General features: G+C 38.9%; 1 protein-coding gene and 1 long non-coding RNA gene across 4 annotated transcripts in view; both read right to left on the bottom strand.

Annotated features, from left to right (window-relative positions):
* lhx6 (LIM homeobox 6) overlaps positions 1–23,995 on the bottom strand; it is a 28,567-nt gene extending 4,572 nt beyond the window's left edge. The window contains exons 1-5 of one of the 3 annotated variants that reach the window (XR_004566000.1): positions 23,400–23,995; positions 22,145–22,213; positions 21,750–21,932; positions 20,022–20,143; positions 1,510–1,730 (exon numbers count right to left, since the gene is read on the bottom strand). Coding sequence is in view for 2 of the 3 variants with exons in the window: in XM_034192135.1 (XP_034048026.1) it covers positions 1,510–1,730; positions 20,022–20,143; positions 21,750–21,932; positions 22,145–22,213; positions 23,400–23,474 (670 nt within the window). In the remaining variant the exon portion in view is untranslated. The remainder of the gene's footprint in view (positions 1–1,509; positions 1,731–20,021; positions 20,144–21,749; positions 21,933–22,144; positions 22,214–23,399) is intronic. The other 2 variants (XM_034192136.1, XM_034192135.1) reach the window with 2 other exon arrangements.
* Positions 1–24,152, bottom strand: part of LOC117529379 — an 883,736-nt gene that overhangs the window by 20,996 nt on the left and 838,588 nt on the right. The window lies entirely within an intron of this gene.

The raw sequence follows: 24,152 nt of genomic DNA, 5'->3' as shown, positions 1-24,152 counted from the left end.
TCTTGAACCCTAATTTGAAAAATGTGCTCAGCTCAAAGGGCAGAGCCACAATTTGAATTGAAATAACTGTTTTTACTTTGTGTTTTGAGCATTTCAAAGCACTGAATCATTTTTTAAGGAATTGCTTCATGTAGCATCTGAAGCATTATAAAACAGTAGATGCAACATTATAATAATGATAATATATTTTTATTTATAATGCACCTTTCATTAGACACCCTCTCTTCTTTTAAGATTAGGCTTAAAACTTTCCTTTTTGCTAAAGCTTATAGTTAGGGCTGGATCAGGTGACCCTGAACCATCCCTTAGTTATGCTGCTATAGACTTAGACTGCTGGGGGGTTCCCATGATGCACTGAGTGTTTCTTTCTCTTTTTGCTCTGTATGCACCACTCTGCATTTAATCATTAGTGATTGATCTCTGCTCCCCCTCCACAGCATGTCTTTTTCCTGATTCTCTCCCTCAGCCCCAACCAGTCCCAGCAGAAGACTGCCCCTCCCTGAGCCTGGTTCTGCTGGAGGTTTCTTCCTATTAAAAGGGAGTTTTTCCTTCCCACTGTTGCCAAGTGCTTGCTCACAGGGGGTCGTTTTGACTGTTGGGGTTTTTCTGTAATTATTGTATGGCTTTGCCTTGCAATATAAAGCTCCTTGGGGCAACTGTTTGTTGTGATTTGGTGCTATATAAATAAAATTGATTTGATTTTGATTTGATTATTGACATTGCAGTGTTTTGGGCATTTTTAAGCAAAATTATTTCCAGAAGCAGTGGTTTCACTTGGAGGTTTTGAGCATTTCAAAATATTTAATGCTTTCAGCATTTCAAAATGGACAATAATATGGAGCAACTGCTTCATGTAGTACTTTTCAACCTTTTTGAAACAGTGTGTGTTTATTCAAAGAGCTGCTACATTTTGTATTTTGAAATACTCAATCATTTTTAAGTGTTTCATGAGCACTTTGATATGTCAGTGCAATTAATTATTTTCTGAAGCAATTACAATCATTCTGTAACACAAGTGCTTCATTTAGTGTTTCAAGCGGTTATGAAACAGCAAATTAATTCATGAACCAAAGAATCCACACTGCCCACTTGATGTCACCATCACATAGTTTCAAGCATTGTAAAACAACTGTTTTCTGAAGCAACTGTTTCATTTATTGTTTTGACTATTCTTACAGCAAATAAGTGACTGACTTATGAAGCAATTGGTTCATTTAGTGTTTAGCATTTACAACCTTTTGAAACAGTTAATCATTTTTGAAATATTGCTAGATTTTATTTTTTGAAACCTTTGAAATCTTCTTAACTGTACCACAGGAATCATTTTATGAAGCAATAGTTTAATTTTTTTAAGCATTTCAAATCAGTGAATCACATTCTTAAAAACTTGATGCATTTAATTGAAAAGCCTCGTTTCTGCCACGGAGGCCATTTGTAGAATATAATGAGAAGTTTTGAAACCTGACATGCCCCACATTATGGGAACAGATTTTCCAGAACAGCACTCACCGCTCTCAGCAGCTCGCTTGAGGTTTTCCACCATGGTGTCATAGTGGATCCTACACAGGACCTTCTCCTCCACCAGGCCAAACTCCTCTCCTGTGGATAGCTGCCTCTTACAGGAGTAGCATGCAAAACATGCCAAGTGGTATGCTTTTCCCCTTGCGCGGCGCACCCAGTCGCTGGCATATATTTGCCGACCACAGCGGGCGCATTTAGTACCAAACCTACTGCGAGGGAGAGTACACAGGCAGGAGGAGCAAAATACAATTTGGAATTAATGGACCACATCTGAAAAGGTGAAATTTGCATTGGCAGCTCAGTATTCAGATTTCATCTCAAGGCCATTTTAGAGCTCAACTTGAAGTGTGTCATCATAAACCCCCTGCTGGAAGTTTAGGAATTCAAACTCAAAGGGTGCAAAAAGGAAACTTTGGGGGAGGAGACGCCTTCAGAAAGAGGGTCCTGACTACAGATGCAAGTTGAGCCTTGAATGCAAACAAACCAACACCTGCAATTTCCTGTCTGATGCATGAAGGCTCTGACACACACACACACACACACACACACACACACACACACACACACACACACACACACACACACACACACACACACACACACACACACACACACATCAGTGAACACTGCGGAAGTAGAAGAAAATCCTGCATGACATCATTTTACATCGTCCCTTTGTAACCGACAGCAACAGTGAGGTCAGGCAGCATCAAACCTAAACCACCTGGTTTACTGTCCTAGCGGGTGGTGGCAGGTTGATGTTTTAACAAAATATACTCATTATCAGTGCTGGCAAAGTGACTTTGAAAAGTTACTTCATTAGTTACTTTATACAGTTATATTTTACAGTTACTTTATACAGTTACTTCATTAGCAGCTGCGGACAACTTGTCAGCAGCTGCTGAATGTAATTAATAAAGTAACTCATAATCTAACTTGGTTATTTTTAAGATTTAGTACTCAGAAAAGTAACTATTAGTTACTTTGCTGATTACTTTGCTGATTACTCAATCTTAAGAGTAACCAAGTTAGATTACTAGTTACATGACTTATTAGTTGCAAGTTTTCTGCACCTTCTAAGAAAGTAATTGCATAAAGCTGCTAATGAAGTAACCGCCTAAAATAATTGCATAAAGCAACTAAAAAAGTAACTTTTCAAAGTTACTTTGACAACACTGCTCATTATCAGATTTAAACCAGTGTCACATTAAATTTACTTAACCAACTTGGACTTACAGGTTCACCACTTTTAACTTTATCGTGCATTAGATCAAATATTTCACATCTCAAATCTATAAGGGCACTCAGACTGCATAGCTCTGCCAAAGTAATTGTGACCAACGCCATTATACATCTGCATGCACTGACAGAATGTGCAAACTGTTGTGTCAATTTAAAAACCAAATAAAACAGTGTAAATCTGTGTGTTGAGATTATGCACCTTTATGACATCATACGATAAAACAGCAAAATTTGATCAACTACATCAACAATTGTATTTCAGCGCATTACCAAGTATATTGATACAGTGATTACAGTGATGATATCATTTAATCCAAAGCAAAGCACCTGCTATTAATGCCTTTAAAAAAACACTTAGAAATTTTGGCTGTTAGAAAATTGTTTCTAAAACTGAGCAGAGGGGCTCGTTTGATTGTTGAATGGCAGGTAAGGACACAAAAAGAACTGATGCTAGGATGAGCAAAATGAGGTGGAGCGAGAATGTAAGAGCTCTGAGATTGTGTGTGTGAGCAAAAGGACAGGGCTTCAGGAGAATATGGGGGTTGCCAGGTGAGTGTATCGGTGTACTCAAACCCACTCTATTTGAGATGACAGCACTCTATAGCCCTGACATCTCAAAAACTTCTGCCCTGCCTGGTTTCCTGCTGGAGGATGGTCAAGAATATTTATGACCTCCACTAAGAAGATCACGTTTGCCGACTCTACAACCCCTGGCAAAAATTATGGAATCACCGGCCTCGGAGGATGTTCATTCAGTTGTTTAATTTTGTAGAAAAAAAGCAGATCACAGACATGACACAAAACTAAAGTAAGTTCAAATGGCAACTTTCTGGCTTTAAGAAACACTATAAGAAATCAAGAAAAAAAGATTGTGGCAGTCAGTAACGGTTACTTTTTTAGACCAAGCAGAGGAAAAAAATATGGAATCACTCAATTCTGAGGAAAAAATTATGGAATCACCCTGTAAATTTTCATCCCCAAAACTAACACCTGCATCATATCAGATCTGCTCGTTAGTCTGCATCTAAAAAGGAGTGATCACACCTTGGAGAGCTGTTGCACCAAGTGGACTGACATGAATCATGGGTCCAACACGAGAGATGTCAATGGAAACAAAGGAGAGGATTATCAAACTCTTAAAAGAGGGTAAATCATCACGCAATGTTGCAAAAGATGTTGGTTGTTCACAGTCAGCTGTGTCTAAACTCTGGACCAAATACAAACAACATGGGAAGGTTGTTAAAGGCAAACATACTGGTAGACCAAGGAAGACATCAAAGCGTCAAGACAGAAAACCTAAAGCAATGTCTCAAAAATCGAAAAATGCACAACAAAACAAATGAGGAACGAATGGGAGGAAACTGGAGTCAACGTCTGTGACCGAACTGTAAGAAACGGCCTAAAGGAAATGGGATTTACATATAGAAAAGCTAAACAAAAGCCATCATTAACACCTAAACAGAAAAAAAACAAGGTTACAATGGGCTAAGGAAAAGCAATCGTGGACTGTGGATGACTGGATGAAAGTCATATTCAGTGATGAATCTCAAATCTGCATTGGGCAAGGTGATGATGCTGGAACTTTTGTTTGGTGCCGTTCCAATGAGATTTATAAAGATGACTGCCTGAAGAGAACATGTAAATTTCCACAGTCATTGATGATATGGGGCTGCATGTCAGGTAAAGGCACTGGGGAGATGGCTGTCATTACATCAATAAATGCACAAGTTTACGTTGATATTTTGGACACTTTTCTTATCCCATCAATTGAAAGGATGTTTGGGGATGATGAAATCATTTTTCAAGATGATAATGCATCTTGCCATAGAGCAAAAACTGTGAAAACATTCCTTGCAAAAAGACACATAGGGTCAATGTCATGGCATAGGGTCAATGTCAATAAGCAGATCTGATTTGATGCAGGTGTTAGTTTGGGGGATGAAAATTTACAGGGTGATTCCATAATTTATTCCTCAGAATTGAGTGATTCCATATTTTTTTCCTCTGCTTGGTCTAAAAAGTAACCGTTACTGACTGTCACAATCTTTTTTCTTGATTTCTTATAGTGTTTCTTAAAGCCAGAAAGTTGCCATTTGAAATGACTTTAGTTTTGTGTCATGTCTGTGATCTGCTTTTTTCCTACAAAATTAAACAACTGAATGAACATCATCCGAGGCCAGTGATTCCATAATTTTTGCCAGGGGTTGTATGTAAGATATCTCAAAAGAATGGAGATTTCAGTGACATTCAACCCAGTCTCACGGCAGTTCATGGCTACATTACGAAACATACATTAATCTATGGGTTCATGACGGGGGCATGAAAATGGGGTGCTTTTTGTGACGGGGGCACAAATTAGTCTTGTGACGGGAGCACAAAATGTGGGGTGATTATGGTTAGAGTTAGGGGAGGGTAGACACTTATGCTATAGTTATGGTTAGAAGAAGGGGAAGATTATAACTTGCAAAATAATAATAATAAAACAAAAATCAGTCCGGGCACGAAAAACAAAAAAAAACCTGAGGCTGGGCTGTGACATTTGGAGAAGTAGGCTGTGAGGATATTGGTGCAGAACTAGATCAAGAGGTGGATTTTTGATATTTGATCTTTGATGTTTTTTCCCTGCCTTTGATATTTGATACAAATTCCTTTGATCCTGTAATTATGATTGTTGACAAATACACAATAAGGAAAACAACCTCCTTAGCAAGTTTGAAAGATAAGCAATCTGCATCAAGATCCAGAACCAAAGATGAGTGATTGAAAACCAACTTCAGTGTCAAAGATGAGTGATCAGGCTCAAATGTCAGTCATGGTCAAACTAAGAAACAAAGAAAAAAAAGAGCTGTATCAATGGTCATGAATCTGCATCAAAACTCAGCAATCAAAGATGACTGTTCAGAATCAAAGGGTAGCAATTAGGATGAAACATAGGCTCAAAGATGAAAGATCAGTATCATAGATCAGAAAAATGTTTCATGAGCCATCTGTTATTTTGACCACTGGACTGTATATACCTTGTTGCTTAGCTACCACAGTTCCATTTTTGCATGCGTGACAATTCTTTGTTGTGCTTTGCTTAATTTATTGTATTACTAGCTGGGGTACCCGGCGCCGCCATTGCCCAACATTTGTTTTTGTAATGCTGATGTCTTACAAATGTAATATTTAATGGGCTAAGGTTTGTCCAGCAGAACTATAAGAGGTGGACTCCCCAAACTAAGTGGAAATACTTGGTTAAAAGACAAACAACTTTTTAAAAAATGGTACCAGTTTGTTCCCCATGTCATGAGGATTCAGAATATATATAGTTTTTAGGGCTACATATTATAGTTTGGGAGTTTATCCCAGACAGATTTAGCCCTTTATATATATAGATGGCCCTGGTTGCCCAGTAATTCCATGTAGTATGGGCCATGGCCGAAGAAGATAGTCACTCCACTGTACCTGGTCTGCTTAAGGTTTTTTCCTGTCATCAAAAATTGCCGGAGGGAGTAATTCACCACCACTGTTGCCAGTGTGCTTGCTGAGGGAATGGGCAAGGTTAGACCTTACTCGTAAAGCACCTTGGGGTGACTTACGTTGTGATTTGTCACTATAAAAATAAATTGACTTGATTTAAAAGATCAAGAATCAGGATCAAAGATGAAACAACAGGATTGAAGGTCATGGTAAATGGTAAATGGACTGCATTTATATAGCGCTTTTCCATCTGTATCAGACGCTCAAAGCGCTTTACAATAATGCCTCATATTCACCCCGATGTCAGGGTGCTGCCATACAAGGCTCTCACTACACACCGGGAGCAATAGGGGATTAAAGGCCTTGCCCAAGGGCCCTTAGTGATTTTCCAGTCAGGCGGGGATTTGAACCCATGATCTTCTGGACTAAAGCCCAACCCCTTAACCACTAGACCATCACCTCCCCCAACAGGATTGAAGGTCATGAATTAAGATCAGCAATCAAAGATGTATGACTAGGAACAAAGATTGAGGTCAAGATCACAGGTTCACAATCAGAAACCAATGTGATTTATCACGATTAAATGCCAACAATCAAGATTGAAGAATTTTAGAGATCAAAGAAATAACCCTTCCACAATGACAAAGAACTAGATAACACTGAAAATGACAAAGGAAACACAAACAGGACTACTGGACCTCAGCGGAGTACCCTTCTAGTTCCTTACCATTAACTACTGCTGCTGTTTTCGTAGTCTGATATTCATCAGTCTTTCTGTTGACTCGTTTGTTGGCCTTCGTGGTGTATGTTGTTTGTGTTCATTATACTACATTAACCACAAACCCACACAACCTGGTAAAGCAACAGAGTTCTCAGTCTTCAGCCAGGCCTCTATTCTTCACTGCAAACAAATTAGATTCGGCATTTAAGTGAGGACCATGCGCTCAGATTTGATGATGTAACATTTAGGGAGACCTTAACTTGTCACAGACGTGTGCAACTTAACCGAATGTTGCTTATAACCCAATAAAGCCATTCCAAAGACAAATCGACTCCTTGACTTTTACTGTATTCTGTATTCTGACATCTCGTCAGAATGTTCTGGAGAATTCCAGGCTGTCTCTACAGTAAAACAGAAAACATTGTGGAACGTTGTTGCTAATCTGCCATGACAGCTTGTCAGTTTCATGTTCTGAGACAGAACCCAGAAAAACAGCACATCACCCCTCCATTCTAACCTCCTCCAACTTCATGTCTCACGACCTCATCCCAACTTTCCCCCTCTGTATCTCCTTTTTGTACCAAAAATCTGGTGTTTACATTGGAACCATGTCAATCCTCCTTACCCCCGTATCACTCACGAAAGGAAAATCCTGCCCTGTAAAAAACGCCCTTACCATCAGACCTCTTCTACCTCTTCTTCTTTCTTTGGTGTTTTGCACCAATTCACCTGCTGCTCAAAGGGAGACACGAGGAGGCACACGTTTTTTTGGATTAATTCTAATGTGCTGTGAGAATACGCTAATCTCTATTAGATTTGTCCTACGAGACATCTTGCTTCATTGTGTGGTTTAAAAGCACAGACTTGATGTTTGGCAAAAAAGAATGGAAATATAAACTTGGGGGAAGGGGGAAGTGACCCATTTTCTGTTAGTAGGTTTAGCATGTTATGTTTAATCTTATTATTGTTGACAAAAGTAACATTGTGTAAATGTCCTGTAGTAAATGTGATGTGCATTTTATTTAGCAGCAACAGATCAATGGTAGTGTCGCTTTTCTCAGTAAAATACTGGAAGTATAAATACAAATAATCTGACTATTACATTTCAGTCCATACAGAAGAAGCTAGAGTGATAAAATATCAAAATTTTTAGAGTTGTTTCTCAGAGTTGCTTGTCCCATTCTTTTTTAAACCTCTTCTGAAAGGTGTAGTTTTAACTGTGTTCAGGCAGTGTATTCTCACAATTGTTGGGCAAATGTACAAAAAAGTAATGCAGAAATTTCTTACATATTCATACGCATTTTTGAATCAAATTCGTACATATCCCACATCACCACCAACAACACTGTGGTTCATCCTAGCATGAAAAAATAATGCAGTGAGCTGTCTTTTGCAGTCATTATTATTCATCTAAATCCAATCCTAACCTCAAACAAAATGCATATCTTTTTTTTTTCAATTTATTTAGTTTATACAGCACCAAATCACAACAAAGCTGCCTCAAGGTGTTTCACACGAGTAAGGTCTAACCTTACCAACCCCCAGAGCAAGCACACAGGCGACAATGGTAAGGAAAAACTCCCTCTGATGATTTGAGGAAGAAACCTCAAGCAGATCAGACTCAAAGGGGTGACCCACTGCTTAGGCCATTCTACCAAAAAACTTTACAATACAGAACACAGTACAACAACAATTGATTTGCATTTAACATTTCTGAATGTTAAATGCAAAATGTGTTGCATTGCGTATGTGTGCAGAAATTTGTAGCAATATGCACGAAATATCGTACTTAACTTTTTATATGCAACATGAGAATACGTTTGTTCAGAAGTTGTGTGAGAATAGAGTAAACGAACATTTTGATGATGGTGCTGTGACAGTGCTGTTGCTATATAACTAAAAAGTTGTGTGGGTTCACATCCAATCCAATACTTTTGTTTGTGGCATTCCCATAGGCAGCTCCCAACTACTACACTCAACAAAAATATAAATGCAACACTTTTGGTTTTGCTCCCATTTTGTATGAGATGAACTCAAAGATCTAAAACTTTTTCCACATACACAATATCACCATTTCCCTCAAATATTGTTCACAAACCAGTCTAAATCTGTGATAGTGAGCACTTCTCCTTTGCTGAGATAATCCATCCCACCTCACAGGTGTGCCATATCAAGATGCTGATTAGACACCATGATTAGTGCACAGGTGTGTGTATATCCCAATTTTAAATCCGAAGTACTCTCTATACTTGACAATTACACTGTTGGGAGTTACAAAATTTTGAACTTTGCCAGTGTTAAATGTTTGGATAGTTTTAATTTATCTCAGGCTGTATAATTATTCAGAAAGTGAAAATATTTTTCTTGAGCTGAAAGCAGCAAAATCTTAGATTTTCTATGTATTTTTCAGGACAGAGTGAATTGCAGCTTTGGGTACATGTTGACTTTGGTAGAGAGCAGTAATGTAATCATCTTATAATTAATACATGGATAGGTTTTTTTTAAACCAGGTAAAAAAATAAGAGTCCATGTATGGGGTACATTTTTTTAGGTGGTAAAATGCTTCCCTGGTTATATTTGTCATGCAACTTGCAACGTTAAGATCAGTATTCAGGATGACCCCAAGTTTCCTGTCTCACCTCTGTATTTCAGAGATAGTGATTCCCAGTGGAGAACAGCTAGCCTGTCTTTGGTTTTTAGGCTTTTCAAATAATTCAGTTTCAAAAGTTTTCTAGATATCCAATGATTGATATATGGTAATCAATAATGTTGATTAGCTAGCATTTGGGTCTGAGATCATCACCAGAGAGGATTCTACAAATATCATTCGTATAAGATACATCATGTTTCATTGCTAAATTCCACATAAAATTATGTATAAGTTTAAATAGGAAAGGTCCAAGAACTGATCCTTGTGGAGCCCTTACTAATATTTTAGCTTGAACAATTTTAAAGCACCAGTTTTAAAGTAATTCTCAATTATCTGATTTTGAAATTCATTGATACCTATAACAAGAGGCTTTTCAGTGCTTTGGCTGATAGTGAAGACTGATTGGTGCACATCATTTACATAATGTAGAGTTAAAAATGTCAATAAATACGAGGTCTGTCCAAAAAGTAACAGACCTTTTTATTTTTTTCAAAAACTATATGGATTTGAATCACGTGTGATTGCATCAGCCAAGCTTGAACCTTCGTGCGCATGCGTGAGTTTTTTCACGCCTGTCGGTTGCGTCATTCGCCTGTGGGCAGGCTTTGAGTGAGCACTGGTCCACCCCCCTCGTCGGATTTTTATTGTCAGGGAAATGGCTGAGAGGCTGCCGCTTTGCTCCATGAAATTTTTTTCAGAAACTGTTAGAGACAGCCAGTTGGAAACCATTCAAAAGATTCAGATGGATTTCGGTGAAGATTCTGTCGGCGTCACACGGATTAAGGAGTGTTAAAACCTTTTTTTTTTCCAGCTGTTACACAATTTCTCGGATAGTCACTCGACTGAAAAGCCATCGAAAGCCGTCTGAATCTTCCGAATGGTTTCCAACACGGAGGTGTTTTTTTTGTTGAGCGTTTGAGCTCAACTGCTCAGCTGGACATGCCACAACATGTCCTGTGAGACTTCCAACACGGAGGTGTTTTTTTTGTTGCGCGCCATGAGTGGCTCCGTGCCGACGCGCGAAATCCTCCGCATGTCTTTCATTACAAAATCTCCTGTAACAGTGGAATGTGCCGCAAAAGTGCTATGTCCAGCTCTCTTGCCATTTCTGTGGTAGTCACACGATGTCCCGGATCAACACAGCGTTCAGTTTAGAAATGATCTGGTCGTTCCAGCCTGTCGATGGCCACTCTGTGCGCCGCGCGCCCTCCGCCGCCGTGGGCCGTCTTTAAAAAGGTTTTAACACTCCTTAATCCGTGTAACGCCGACAGAATCTTCACCGAAAGCCATCTGAATCTTTCGAATGGTTTCCAACTGGCTGTCTCTAACAGTTTCTGAAAAAAATTTCATGGAACAAAGCAGCAGCCTCTCAGCCATTTCCCTGACAATAAAAATCCGACGAGGGGGTGGACCAGTGCTCACTCAAAGCCTGTCCACAGGCGAATGACGCAACCGACAGGCGTGAAAAAACTCATGCATGCGCACGAAGGTTCAAGCTTGGCTGATGCAAGCGCACATGATTCAAATCCATATAGTTTTTGAAAAAAATATAAAGGTCCGTTACTTTTTGGACAGACCTCGTAGTTTTCAAAGCATTAAAGGATCTGATGCCACTCCAAGCATATTCAGTGCCTTGGAAATGTTCACGTATCCATCCCCTGACTCATCTCAAGAAAAGTGGCTGTAGAAGTGATTATTAGATTATGTGGCAGAAATTCTTTTTTTTTTATGGATTATTGTTACTATTATTTTAAAACAGAGAAGCTTCCTTGGAATAGCCATATGGCTGTTTAAAATTAATTTCTGCAAAGGTTTGACTGAACAGGTTTGGCAGATGCCATGCAGAGGTTAAAACACAAATAAGTCTCTGTACCAGATTCTCAGAGAGGGTTAATCATCTTTGTTGCTATGGCGACCTAATCAGCTAACCGGAGGTGTGCTGATGCATAATTATCACTGCTGCACAAACGTATAGCCACCTAACCAGACGTGAGTGCACGAGTTCCTCACATGGTGTCCCTGGGTGCCCCTGATTAGTGCAGTGCTGCAGCCTCCTGTGTGGCCTTCAGCTCACGGGTGAGGATGGAGTGAGCCAAGGGAGGGGTGCAGAGAGACAGGGGTGGGGGTCGTGGAGGAGGCCGATGTGGAAACGGTGTAAGAGCAAACCCTCAGGGCCTGACTGGGTTAGAGTGTCACAGCGTGGACTCTGTCTCGCAACCCCCCACCTCCCCCCCATCCCAGCAGGCACCCCCGCCCACTACACTCACACAAATATATGAAGGGAAACCTGCTCTGATTTCCTGCTATTACGCCCCATTAAAGCAGCTGTCAGTCCAGAGCCAGATGAGAGGCTGACACAGATGAGAAAATACCTCCAGAGGTTTGAAACAAGCCCAGAGGATCTGGACTTGAGATAGCCTGGTTTAAATCTGGCCTAAACCCAGATTATAGTCTACAGAGGAACTATTCTGCACAAACCAGCCCTGCAACTCAACAATGCTACCATACGCTGATTTTTTTTTTCTTTCTTTTCTTGAAACAATGATATCCAGCTACATCTGATCTAAACCAAAAATATTATTATGCAAATGATGGTTTTATGCAGAGACTGGAACTGTATTTAGTACAAGATGCAGCGTTTCACTCAAATTCAGCATCAAATCCATTTCTATCAACTTGTGGCTATATAGCAATTCCCTCATCGCTGCTGTTTTTGGAATAACTCTGTGTACAGTTATTCCAAAAATGAAGTGAAAGGGTGCTGTGTGATTTTATGACCATCTTCCAAACCTTACAAATCACTCAGTGGGCTGTTTTTGAGTGAAGGTTCGGGTGCACAAAAATGCTTCTGCACAGACACACTGGAGTTATGCAATAAACTGCACACAAGTTTGAAGCGGTTTATTATTTTTTTGCAAACAGTGACGCACAATGGAGGTGTGTTTGAATATGAGGTTTGAAACACTTTATAATGCATTTGTCCATTCTTTTAAAGCCTGTGTGGGACCCAAAGCCCATTAGTGACTCATATCATGAATCATTTCAAATATTCTAAGTTCTCTGATAAACGTGCGCTGTATGATCTTTTGACAGCATTATGTGCACTCTGTTCATTTTTGGAAGCCCAGTGCTTTGAAATAAATTTATTCTGCATATTTGATCTGTGGCGGCTCCAGATGGTTTGATTTAGTGACAGAATGACAGGAAGCGTTGTGAATATGCATATATATTGTATATTGTACATATTGTATATATATATATATATATATATATATATATATATATATATATATATATATATATATATATATCGTATATTGTTACATATGATACATTATATAACAATATTAATCAGTGCTCTCCTTTAGGTGGCCCTGTTCATCTTCGCGCTCTCTGAATATTGGGCTCCTGTTTCTCAAGTGCATCTCTGGATTCTGAACAGTTATTTTACAAGGAAACAGTCCATTTTTAATCATGCTAGCATAATAAACCAAAATAGGTTAGTGGGGAAAAAAATGTATGCATCTTCTGGAATGTGATTGTGTAGATACACACAAGCCTACACAAGGCCCAACTCACAACCTTGGACATGGGAAGTGGTTCTAGTGAAGAAAGCTCAAGGCCTGTTGATGCTGCAACACCTCTTGGTGTTGAGGACTGAGGTTTACTCACTGCACAGCACTTGTTTGGCTACAGTCACAGTGTAGTGCAGAGGATAACTGAAAAAAAAAATCCTTCAAATGGTGATACAAACACCAAATTTGGCACAAATTCACCTTAGACATTACCATTTTGAAAATGCAGGGTGTCCATATTAATTTTCAATAAGCAGCCAGGAGGGGGTCAATTGAAAAATTACATAGGGGTCAAAATTAAAAGATGCTTCAATCATATCGAAACTATAACACATTTTTTGTCTGATCACAGAGATTCCAAAAAGGTATAGTTTGGACTATCTGTGACTGAATGTTATGGAGTTATGGGGTAAAAACGGACATATGTTACCCCGTATCATGATAATTAAGCATGATACATGATGGAAACACTTCCTTTTTGAAACCCTATTAACACAACCAATAATTTGCATCACTTTTTTTTTTTTTTTACCAAAATTGGAGCAACTTTAACTTTTGAACACTGAAATTGACCTTTCTCACTATTTTTGCTATTTTTTCCCCATAACTCCATAGAATTCAATCAATAGATGGTCCAAACTATACCTTTTATAAATCTGTATGATCAGACAAATAATATGGAATAACTTTCAACATGATTGGAGCATTTTTAGATTTTGACCCCTGTATAATTCTTCAATTGACCCCTACCTGGCTGACTATTAAAAGTTCAAGTGGACGCACTGTTTTTTTTCCCCAAAAGGTAATGTCTAAGGAGTATCTATGCCAAAGTTGGTACTTGCATCAGCATTTGAAGGATTCCTCTGTACATATTCACTTATCTGCTGTACTACTACCCCCAATTACTGACTGTGTCATGTCACCAGTGTAGCCACCGTTGTGTAGCTGAGCACAGTACTGCAATGGGTCAAATGTCAAATACAGGCAGACATACTAGAAAGGAGGCTCAATCCTGTGGACTGTAGTGCCTGTCACTACAATGTCTCTTGGTTTTGGGGGAGAGAGGTTTACTCACTACACTGCACCTGCTGGCTACAATCACACTCACCCACTTAAACTTTGATCCAATCTGGCTAATGCCTCCAATGTCAAATCCATTGTGTAGGCAAACAGAGGTCCACAACGGGTTCAAACGCGTGACCTTGGACATGGGATCAGCACAGGACAGCAAGGAAGCTAGGATGTCTGTTGTTAGAATGTCTCTTGGTGTTGGGGTGTGAGGTATACTCCCTGCGTAATGCTGTACCCACTGACTACCATTGAACTTAATACCTCACTGGTGCTGTAGAAACTGGAGGTGCTAGAAGACCAGATTAGTCAGAGGATGTAAGAAACTGATGCTGATAACAGAAATTTGAAAGACTAATGTCAAGTCGATGTTGGGGTTTGTTTCTAGTGGCACTACTGACATCCCTGGGGGGGTGGGGGGCTACAGTTGTGTGACAACACACCCTAGAGTCGCCTATGTATTTGAATATTTCTTGACACCTACAGGTGACGATGTGACTGGTGAATATTGAAATGATGGAGTGCAAACTGTCCATTTTGTGAGAGCAAAAGTGACAGCTACAGGATGTGCACAAGTAAACAGAAGTCCAAGCGCATGCTTGGGGGCAGGGCAGTGTCATTGTGCGTCACTGTCAATATCACAAACATGCATGTTTACAATCTTGTGAACATGTACATTTTTGATACTCATTTTTACGAGCACGTTTTATATATTCAATTTTTTTTTATTTTATTTTTAATCTTCACATGTGTACATTCAGGTATGAAACACGCTGGCCAGGCTCTCGGGGCGGTCTAATTGCTGGTCTGGAGGCCTGAGGGTCTGGGGTGGAGGACAACTAATTGCTGGTGATTATAAACCTCAGAGCGGTGGTTTGGTGTTCAGTTTCCATCAGACAAACACCAACGTTCACTCACAGCTCTAAGCACTCACACATGTACTGACACACACAAACTGATGTGCACAAAAGGGCATGTCCACACTGAAACAAATATACACCATCCTCAGGCCACTGAACACAATATGACTATATACTGATGCCAATTTTTAGCATTTAACATTTCTTGGACCAGTGATGTTCAAATGTTTTCTGTCCCAGCCTTAATGATTTTTTTTCAGTCAATTGTTAATTGTACTGTACTTTGTAATGTTTCTGTTAACTGTTGTAATTTGTATTGTTACTGTGGTGGCCAGAGCAGATGGCCACCCATGGTGTCACCTCAAGGAGCTTCACAAGAGCAGAGTCCATTAACCCCTTAACGCCCATCGTCGCATATATGCTACAATCTCTGACTCAAATATGCAACTTACCAAATTGACCTGTATGCCCGTTGTTGCAAATTTGCAACATACCATCATTATTATTATACCATTATAACATAAAGTCATTACCAGAATACCCAATATTACTATCTAGTTTTTGTGCAAAAGTGAAATTAATAATCTCAACAGTATTTACCATCTACGTAAAGGCAAAAACACACACAAAACATTTTTTTTATATACGAGGTCTGTCAATAAAGTAACGGTCCTTTTTATTTTTTTTAAAAACTATATGGATTTCATTCATATGTTTTTACGTCAGACATGCTTGAACCCTCGTGCGCATGCGTGAGTTTTTCCACGCCTGTCGGTGACGTCATTTGCCTGTGAGCACGCCTTGGGAAGGAGTGGTCCCGCCCCCTTGTCGGATTTTCATTGTCTGGAAATGGCGGAATGAAAAGGACTTTTTTCCATCAGAATTTTTTCAGAAGCTATTAGAGACTGGCACCTGGAAACCATTCGAAAAATGTATCTGGTTTTGGTGAAAATTTTATGGGCTTCACAGAGAATAAGGTCTGTTACTACAGCTTTAAGCTCCGAGCTGCGACGACGCGGCACAAGCCGCCGGACCATTTCTAAACGGATGGCTCTGTGGATATGAGACTGTCGTGTGCTCTTTCTCTGGTTATCACAAGAGCTGGACATCAGCCATTTTTTGGCAGATTTCACTTTTAACAAGAGATTTAGTCATGGAAAGCCGCGCGGAGGCTTCGCGCGTAAAGACCGATTCGCTTTGGAAGCGAGACAAAGGAACACCTCTGTTTCGGTGTGTCAGAGGACAAGTTTGGACATGTCCAGCTCTCCACTATTTCACTGATACTTACTGGACTGGTAAGCATTGAAAGCCGAGATAGACAGGCGGGACCACTCCTTCCCAAGGAGTGCTCACAGGCGAATGACGTCACCGACAGGCGTGGAAAAACTCACGCATGCACACGAGGGTTCAAGCATGTCTGACGTAAAAACATATGAATGAAATCCATATAGTTTTAAAAAAAAATAAAAAGGACCGTTACTTTATTGACAGACCTCGTACAGCTATATAAATTCGGCTGTTAAGGGGTTAATGGCCCTGAGGTGACTGGTGTCGCAATTGAAAAAAAAAAAAAAAAATATATATATATATATATATATATATATATATATATATATATATATATATATATATATATATAGAATTGCACTGAATTAATAAATCAGAGATAAAATATGCTAATTGTAATATACTTTATTGAAACATATGATCATTTAGATGATTTTTCACGTTCCCTAATAGTCACAGAGCATGTATCAGATTAAAGAAGTCCGTGGGACTGCAAAATTCCATAAGTATGTTCATAAAAACTCCTGCATATTCAGTTTTGGGTCCTCATAAACACAGGGAAGGACCAGTGAACCTCCTATTTTGGGGCATGTTGGCATCTTTTAATGTGCCAAATATAACCAAAAGGCAGACAAGCCAGTGAAGTTGCTTTTGAAGCCTTTTTGTAAATTGTTGGTCACTGCTGCTTGTTTGTATAAGTTACTTTTGCAGTTTTCTCAAACTGTAAGTGTTCATGGATGGAAAAAAACAAACATTTTGGTCACTGATTGAGTCCTTGAAAGCAAGTTATACTGTGGAATTTTTAAGTTTTGAATAAGTCTGATTGGTTAAGCATCACTCATTTTTCCTGGATTTGCTGTCAAGTTAGGCATCACAACCAACTTGATAGGTCATCTGTCTGTCTTTTTAGCATAATTTATAATCATTTAGGCCCAAAGTACGAGGTTCACTGGTGCTCACCAGTGTATAGCAGAACTCAAAAATTTCAGTATTTTTTGCTGTTAGTTAGGGAAATTGACTCACTGAGTGTTATACCAGTCCCTCCAATCACAGGGAAACAGTAAATTTTGCTGAGAAAAAAATAGACTTGAGTACATATGGTGCTACTCCAAATGGTGTTAAATCAATTCTATGGCAGAGTTGAAATAGATTAGATAGGACTTAATTAATCCCTTGGGAAGACTCACTCAGGGAAATTGATGTTCCAGCTGCATTGTATAGCAGCACGCAGGGTAAGAAGCACACAGAGTACCAAAAGTGAAAGTAAAAAGAAACAGTTTGCAAATATAAATACACAATATAAATACCAGCCATACTGATCAATCAGTGTCTTTAACACTGGAGTGAGACCACATGCACACACCGTACAGTCTGCTTTACTCTGTCAAATTTCCTGTGTACATTCTGTCTCATTTTCCTGACTTGAATCTTAGCTGCAGAGCATTCATGTTTGTTTATTGTTCCTACATGAAACTGATCCTTTCAGCTTCACATGTGTCTCTGCAGTCGCGAGCGGCCAACCTGTGATGGTTCTGGGTCCCTCCATGGGAGGCTACCTCCCACTTGGGAACCATTGCCCCAGCCTTGAACCATAATCTTTCCAAAATGTAACAACATGGCTCAACCCAAACTGTGAGCCGTACTAAACATGAGACTTCACCTTTATATTATTAGGCAGAAGAGCACAAATTTCTCCCCCACACAAAAAAGATGTCTAATGAACATTGAGGATATTAGGACAGCCAGGACTGTCTATCAGTTTCAACCTATTACTGTGCGTAACACACCCAACAGTCGGCCTCTTTTTCTGAAGAAAATTCCAAGACATGAAAACTAAGAAGAGACTGATAATTTGAGATATTTGTATTTCTCTTTCTAGTTTGTCTTATAAAATAAAGAAGCTCAGTGCAGGACTTCTTAACAACAACATAAGACATAGACATTTTTCCAGCAACCTGTCACATATTGTGTATTTGATGTATAATACACAATATTGTGCAAGAGTTTTAAGCACACTGGTGTTTGGGTTTTAAAAAAAAGTTTTTTGATTGATTTTTCTTCATTTGTATGTCAGTAAAAGAGCCAATTTGAAATTTTTAAAAATGTTACTTAAAAAATATCACAAATCCCTTTTAAAAAATGATAAGGTTGTAACTATGACAACAAGGTTGTAACTATGATTCTACAAAAACAGTGACAAGGGATAATAATCAGTCAGCCATGAATTGATCGACATGATATTCTAGTTCACAAAAATAAACAAATAAGTCAGTTTTAAAGGGTTAGTCAGACAATGAATTTTGTTTAGTCTTTGAAACGTAGCAGTCTTTATTGTAATTGATGTGATATTTTCAAACCTTAACATTATTTTACAGGGTCTTTGTTTGATTTAAAAAAAAAAAAACATGCCCATGATAATACATTATGCATTTTATCGTGGGTGATTCTTTAACTACGGGCACTATTGGCCTTGTAAATGTAATTTCCACCACACCATTGCCTTACAATATAAAGCGCCTTGGGGCAACTGTTTGTTGTGATTTGGCGCTATATACATGTGCTCTGATGTCACTGTTTATCTCCATAGAAACTACCCAAACAATCTTTCATACAAACTGTTTAGGGACATTACAGTGTTGTGGTGGAAATTACGGCAATAGTGTGGGACAACTACATTTTGTTTAAAAAAAATCACAACAGTTGTATGACATTGAATACCCCATTTATGTTTTGATTATTTTACTGATATTTTATTCAGAGATATTTTAAAACATTAGAAAAAAACGTTTCTTTACCATTCATTTTTATCATTGAAGATCAAAAGTCTGGGTGTGGTACAAGCACAAAACGTTAATATTTGCATATAATGATGCTGAAAAAAGGTGAAAAGGTCATCATAGACTACTAGAACAAATTTCTTAACACACTTTCATTGTAAAGATAACTATAAAAGTGTGAAATTTCCCCTTTTTTCTGTTTTTCATACAATATGATCAAAGGACATAATAAGTGCCCGTAGTCTAAGAATCACCCTTGTATAAGATTTTGAAGTATACTATATACTTATTTAAATTATTTCCTAAAATTGAATTTTTAAAAATGTTACCATAGAGTTTCATTATGATTGTAAGAGTTTTATCGAATAGAGCAGAATTCTGTGTATAATTCCGCTGTATTGTAACAACTGTCAGTGTATCCGGTGTAGTGTCCTTTGTCTCACGTGCTCTGTCGATAAAACGGCGCGTTTGGTGGCACGTGGGCCCTTAAGTGTGTGTTGATAAGTTAATCGCAGCAGTGCACGTGAGCGTAATTACTGCAGAAATCCCTCTTTAAAAAAAAAGTGGACTAAAACATTTAGAGGTTGAAATCAATGATCAGGAAATGAACAAACAAAATAATGTGATCCATTTACTTATAAAGATGAAGGAAACATCTTAAAAATACAGTTACTTTTAGAGCATATTGCAAAAATAGCTAAACTAAAAATAACTTGTTTTTCAGAACGTCAAATGTTTTATTTTGGATAGTCAGCCAAACTGGGTCAGTTTTGTTTTGTTTGTTTTCCCCCTAAATGTGGTTTGCAAACGCACGTGATGCATCGCGCGTGAGACAAAGAGAGATTTTGGTAAACCTACCTGAAATAATCCATTTTACAGAAGATCTCTTTGTTCTTGATGTAGCAGCTGCTGTGCTGACGTAACGACGTCCTGCACACCGAACACTCCAGGCAGCGCACGTGCCAGATCAGGTTGTTCACCTGCACGCACATCAATCAAGCCGACGATCAGTCACCGCACGAGCGCGTGACGGAACACAACAAACACGTGATGACACCGAAAATCGTTAGTGCTGATCAAATCGAACGCGCACTTCTATTTGTCTGACCGACAAAAGCATCATCATCATCATATTATTATTATTATTATTATTCAACATAAGTAATTTAAGAGATTGTTAATAACAAAAAATAATAATCGCTTTGTTTGATTGTCAGCTGATCATGAGACCCAATTACAGTTTTATTTACTGACATAAATAAGTCCTAATGTTAATAATGCACTAATCCGTTTATCAATAGATACTTTAATTAACGTCAGAATTCAAATATAACCCCGTTTTCTTTCTTTACTTATTTTTCTTTTTCTTTTTTTCTTTTTTTTTCTTTTTTTTTTATTCGTGGGGTGGGGTTGTCAGATTTAGGGTGACTAATTTGATTATTGTCCATTTGAACATCAACAATCACGGCCAATTAACAACGCAGCTATGTAAATAAATTTACATTAAAAAAAAGTGTTATCACGATCTATAAAAGTGCATAATAATAACCAAATATTCCAAAATATAGAAGTTGGGGTGCCATATTAAATAGCATTCTATTATTATTATTATTATTATTATTATTATTATTACTATTATTAGTATTACTATCTATTGGTATTGTTTTTTATAGGGGAAGATCATTTTAATATGACAAATGAATCAGTCTGCGACTATTTTCTGTATCTTTATTTAAATATCTACTTTTTCAATGTGAGGATAAAGGTGGTGAGTTTAATCTTAACAAAAGCAGTGATGTCTATTAAAGTAATAAGAAGTTTAGGTAATTTTAATATCTGCTATCATTAGTTTTTAAAACAGAAAAATGTATGCCATTTAGAATGAATTAAAAACACACCAGCGTTATTTATTTGTTTTAACCTTGCAAATGAAATCTAAAAATGATATTTTTCTCATGTTTTAGTTATTTGTGTTAGATGAATGTTTAAAATGATGCAGCAGAGGACTTTCACGGGCTGAAGCAACAAAATGTATCATTTTGAGTTATACGAATTTAGTTTTGTCATTTAAAAATTAAAAATAAAAATGGATGCATTGTCGAAATAAATGAATTACTCTGAAATATATGTCCTTGATGAGGATTCTTCTGTTCCCATAATAATTCCGAGTGCGTAAAAATGGTTTTATATAAGGCAGTAATAGTGAGGTTATAAAACATATTTATTTTGTGTGGCTTTCCAAAAATGTATGCACAACTATATCCTTATTTGTGTAAATGTAACTTGTGATAAACGTCTGTTTAATTTTCTATTTGTGATTTGTAATCTGGGGCTTTCTTTCAGTGTAATTTATTCTTTATTTTACATACATATTATAGATTAATTTATCTGCTGATATTTTTGGTGTTTGTTCCACAACAGAGCAGATCTTAAAGTTGCTCACATTCCAGCGCGTCTGCGTAAAAGCGCATCAGGCCTTTTACCGAACCAGGAGTCAGCAAACGGCCCCGCTGCTTTCGCTCCTTATTCAGCCGTGCGTGCAAACTACCACGAGAAAAAAAAAATGTTTTGTTGTCGGGTTCTCACCTTTAGCAAATATCTGTCCAGGATTTCCAGACCGCAGCTTGCGCACACGTTCTTCCCGGTGGACGGAACCGAGCTGGCGCTGGACGTCGGCGAGCACACCGAGGGGGTGGACGGGGTGCTCGGGGACGAGTGAGGGTCCTCCCGCTCCATGTTGGACCGCTGGGACTCTCCGTCCGAGTGGGACTGAAAGAGGGCATCGATCATGTTTCCACAAATCACAGCTCAGCCACAGAAAAGTCCAGATCCCGGTCCCCACAGACTTGTGTCGCCATGTTTTACGCTGATGCGCGCATTAAACAGTTTTTTTTTTTTAAATCACATCAACATTTGTAACATTTCCACATGCACTGGGTGCGCACCGATCTATCCAAAGTACAAACAAACAAACGTCTCACCATTTGCGTGTGTTTGGAGTCCACGCAGCGCGAGGATCCGGGCGTGCTCTGATGCTCAGAAGAGATCACCTACAACACAACGTTCTTCATCACTTAGCCGTCTCATCTTCAGCTGACAAACCCGACATGTGCACACACTTCTAATATAGCGCAGCCGCTACAAAGGGCCCCGTTTAACGGCCCCCCGCAACAAAAGACACATTTTAATGAAGCGATTTCGATTTAGGTTGATTATTTTTTCCCCCCACCAGCCCTTAACCCACGCTTCTTCGAATAATATGATTTTTTTTTCTGCAATCCAGGACACGAGATTGGAAGGGGCAACAACAGCACTCACCCCCCCCCCCCCCAAAAAAAAAAACTACATGTAATTACAAATAGCTTGCAACGCCACGCATAAGAGGGAGCCGGAGTGTCAATTTCAACTGCCAATCACAAAAAAAGGCGACGGGTCACCCCAAAAGAATTGCAAATTTGATTTTTAATAGCTGTAATTAAAATCTAATCCTTCTTCGGGCGCGAATTGGCGGCGCTCGAGAGGCTGCGGGCAGCAAATCACGCGGCAAATCACGCCATTCACCACGGAGAGGCGCGTGCCACTTCACGGCGGCTGGCGCGTGCAGCTGATCTCACTACACACACAGACGGTGATTTTTTTTTCTTCTTCTCTTTGTGACATCACACAAGAGACACAACAAAAGTGAAATGCGGCAGCCAAGGTGCACATTTGTGCGCCTCAGGAAGCGTTTAATGGCGCACAAATAGCGGTCAAAATGAACGCAAATGTTGCTACTTTTTAATCTTGTATCATCCATATTACATCGTGTAATAACAAGCTAATTAAGTTTAAAATAATTGGTTAGACCCGAATTGTTTTCTTCCTGTTTTTACGCACAAATATGCTGCACAATTTGGCTTTCCCCCCAAAAAGAAATCGTATTTTTCGTATGGCATTTCATTCGGAAAATATCTTTAATTGCCAGTCTGATGTCTGAAATAAAAAAAATACATAAAATACATTTGCGTTTAAAGTAGTATATTTGTGCGCTTTTACGCACAAAGTTGTGGCGTAATTTGATTGTTTTAAAAATGAATTGCAGCGATAGTTCATTGGATTTCCTTCGGAAAGTATATTTCATAATCATTCGAACATCATGAAATAAAACAGAGAAGTCGACAGTAATTAGTGTGGACTCCAAGATTTTTAGCCTTTTTACGCACGAAGATGCTGCGTAATTCCCAAAAATACCGGTACCTGCTTCGTGGGAATTCCTTCAGATATCTTGTTTCCCTCTGAAAGAGGGGATAAGACTTCATTTTTCCAGTACATGAACCCCCGAAGCTTCACAGCGCACAGTGTCTCCAAACTCGATGCAAGGAACCTAGGGAAGAATCGGCGACGAGCGTCAAAACTTGTACCATCCACACCCCGGGTGGCGTCTGGCGCAAAGTTTTTTTTTGTCTTCTTTTGCAATGAGACGATGTCTTCTACCACTCACATAAATGTTTTAAAGCAGAAGAGAGTCGCTGCTCCTCAGAGAGCTTTGTGTTGTAACGATTTCTTCCTCTCTCCGTTTGTCCCTCTGTGCACTTTTGGCATGGATCGTGATTCAGGAAGTAGATCAGATTGAAGCGCTGGCAGCTTTAACTCCACTTAAAGTCTTCAGAGGCGCGGAGGAGAAAAGAGAGAAGCCGAGAGAGTGTGTGCAGAGCCGCAGTGAAAGTTTGTGCGGCTCTCTGGCCTCCTGCCTCACAGTTAAAGGAGGGGGAGGGCGAGGACGCGTGAGAAGGGTGGACACTGGAGTGTCTGGAACAGTTTTGACACAAACTTAACTGGAGTGCTGCTTGTGTGTGTTGTGTTTGCAGCAGGTAGAAAAACGCATTGTAAATTATAGTTATTATGCATGCAATTAATTTCGTGTATAGAAATATCTGTAATACCATATAGAAACACTATAATCCTCTTATAGAGCTTTATAACCTCAGTTAGAGGACATCAAACACATAC

Source organism: Thalassophryne amazonica, chromosome 17 (assembly GCF_902500255.1).
Source record: "Thalassophryne amazonica chromosome 17, fThaAma1.1, whole genome shotgun sequence".
NCBI classification, from domain to species: Eukaryota; Metazoa; Chordata; class Actinopteri; order Batrachoidiformes; family Batrachoididae; genus Thalassophryne; species Thalassophryne amazonica.
Note: the sequence above shows the minus strand (reverse complement) of the source record. Positions and strands in the feature narration are given on the sequence as shown.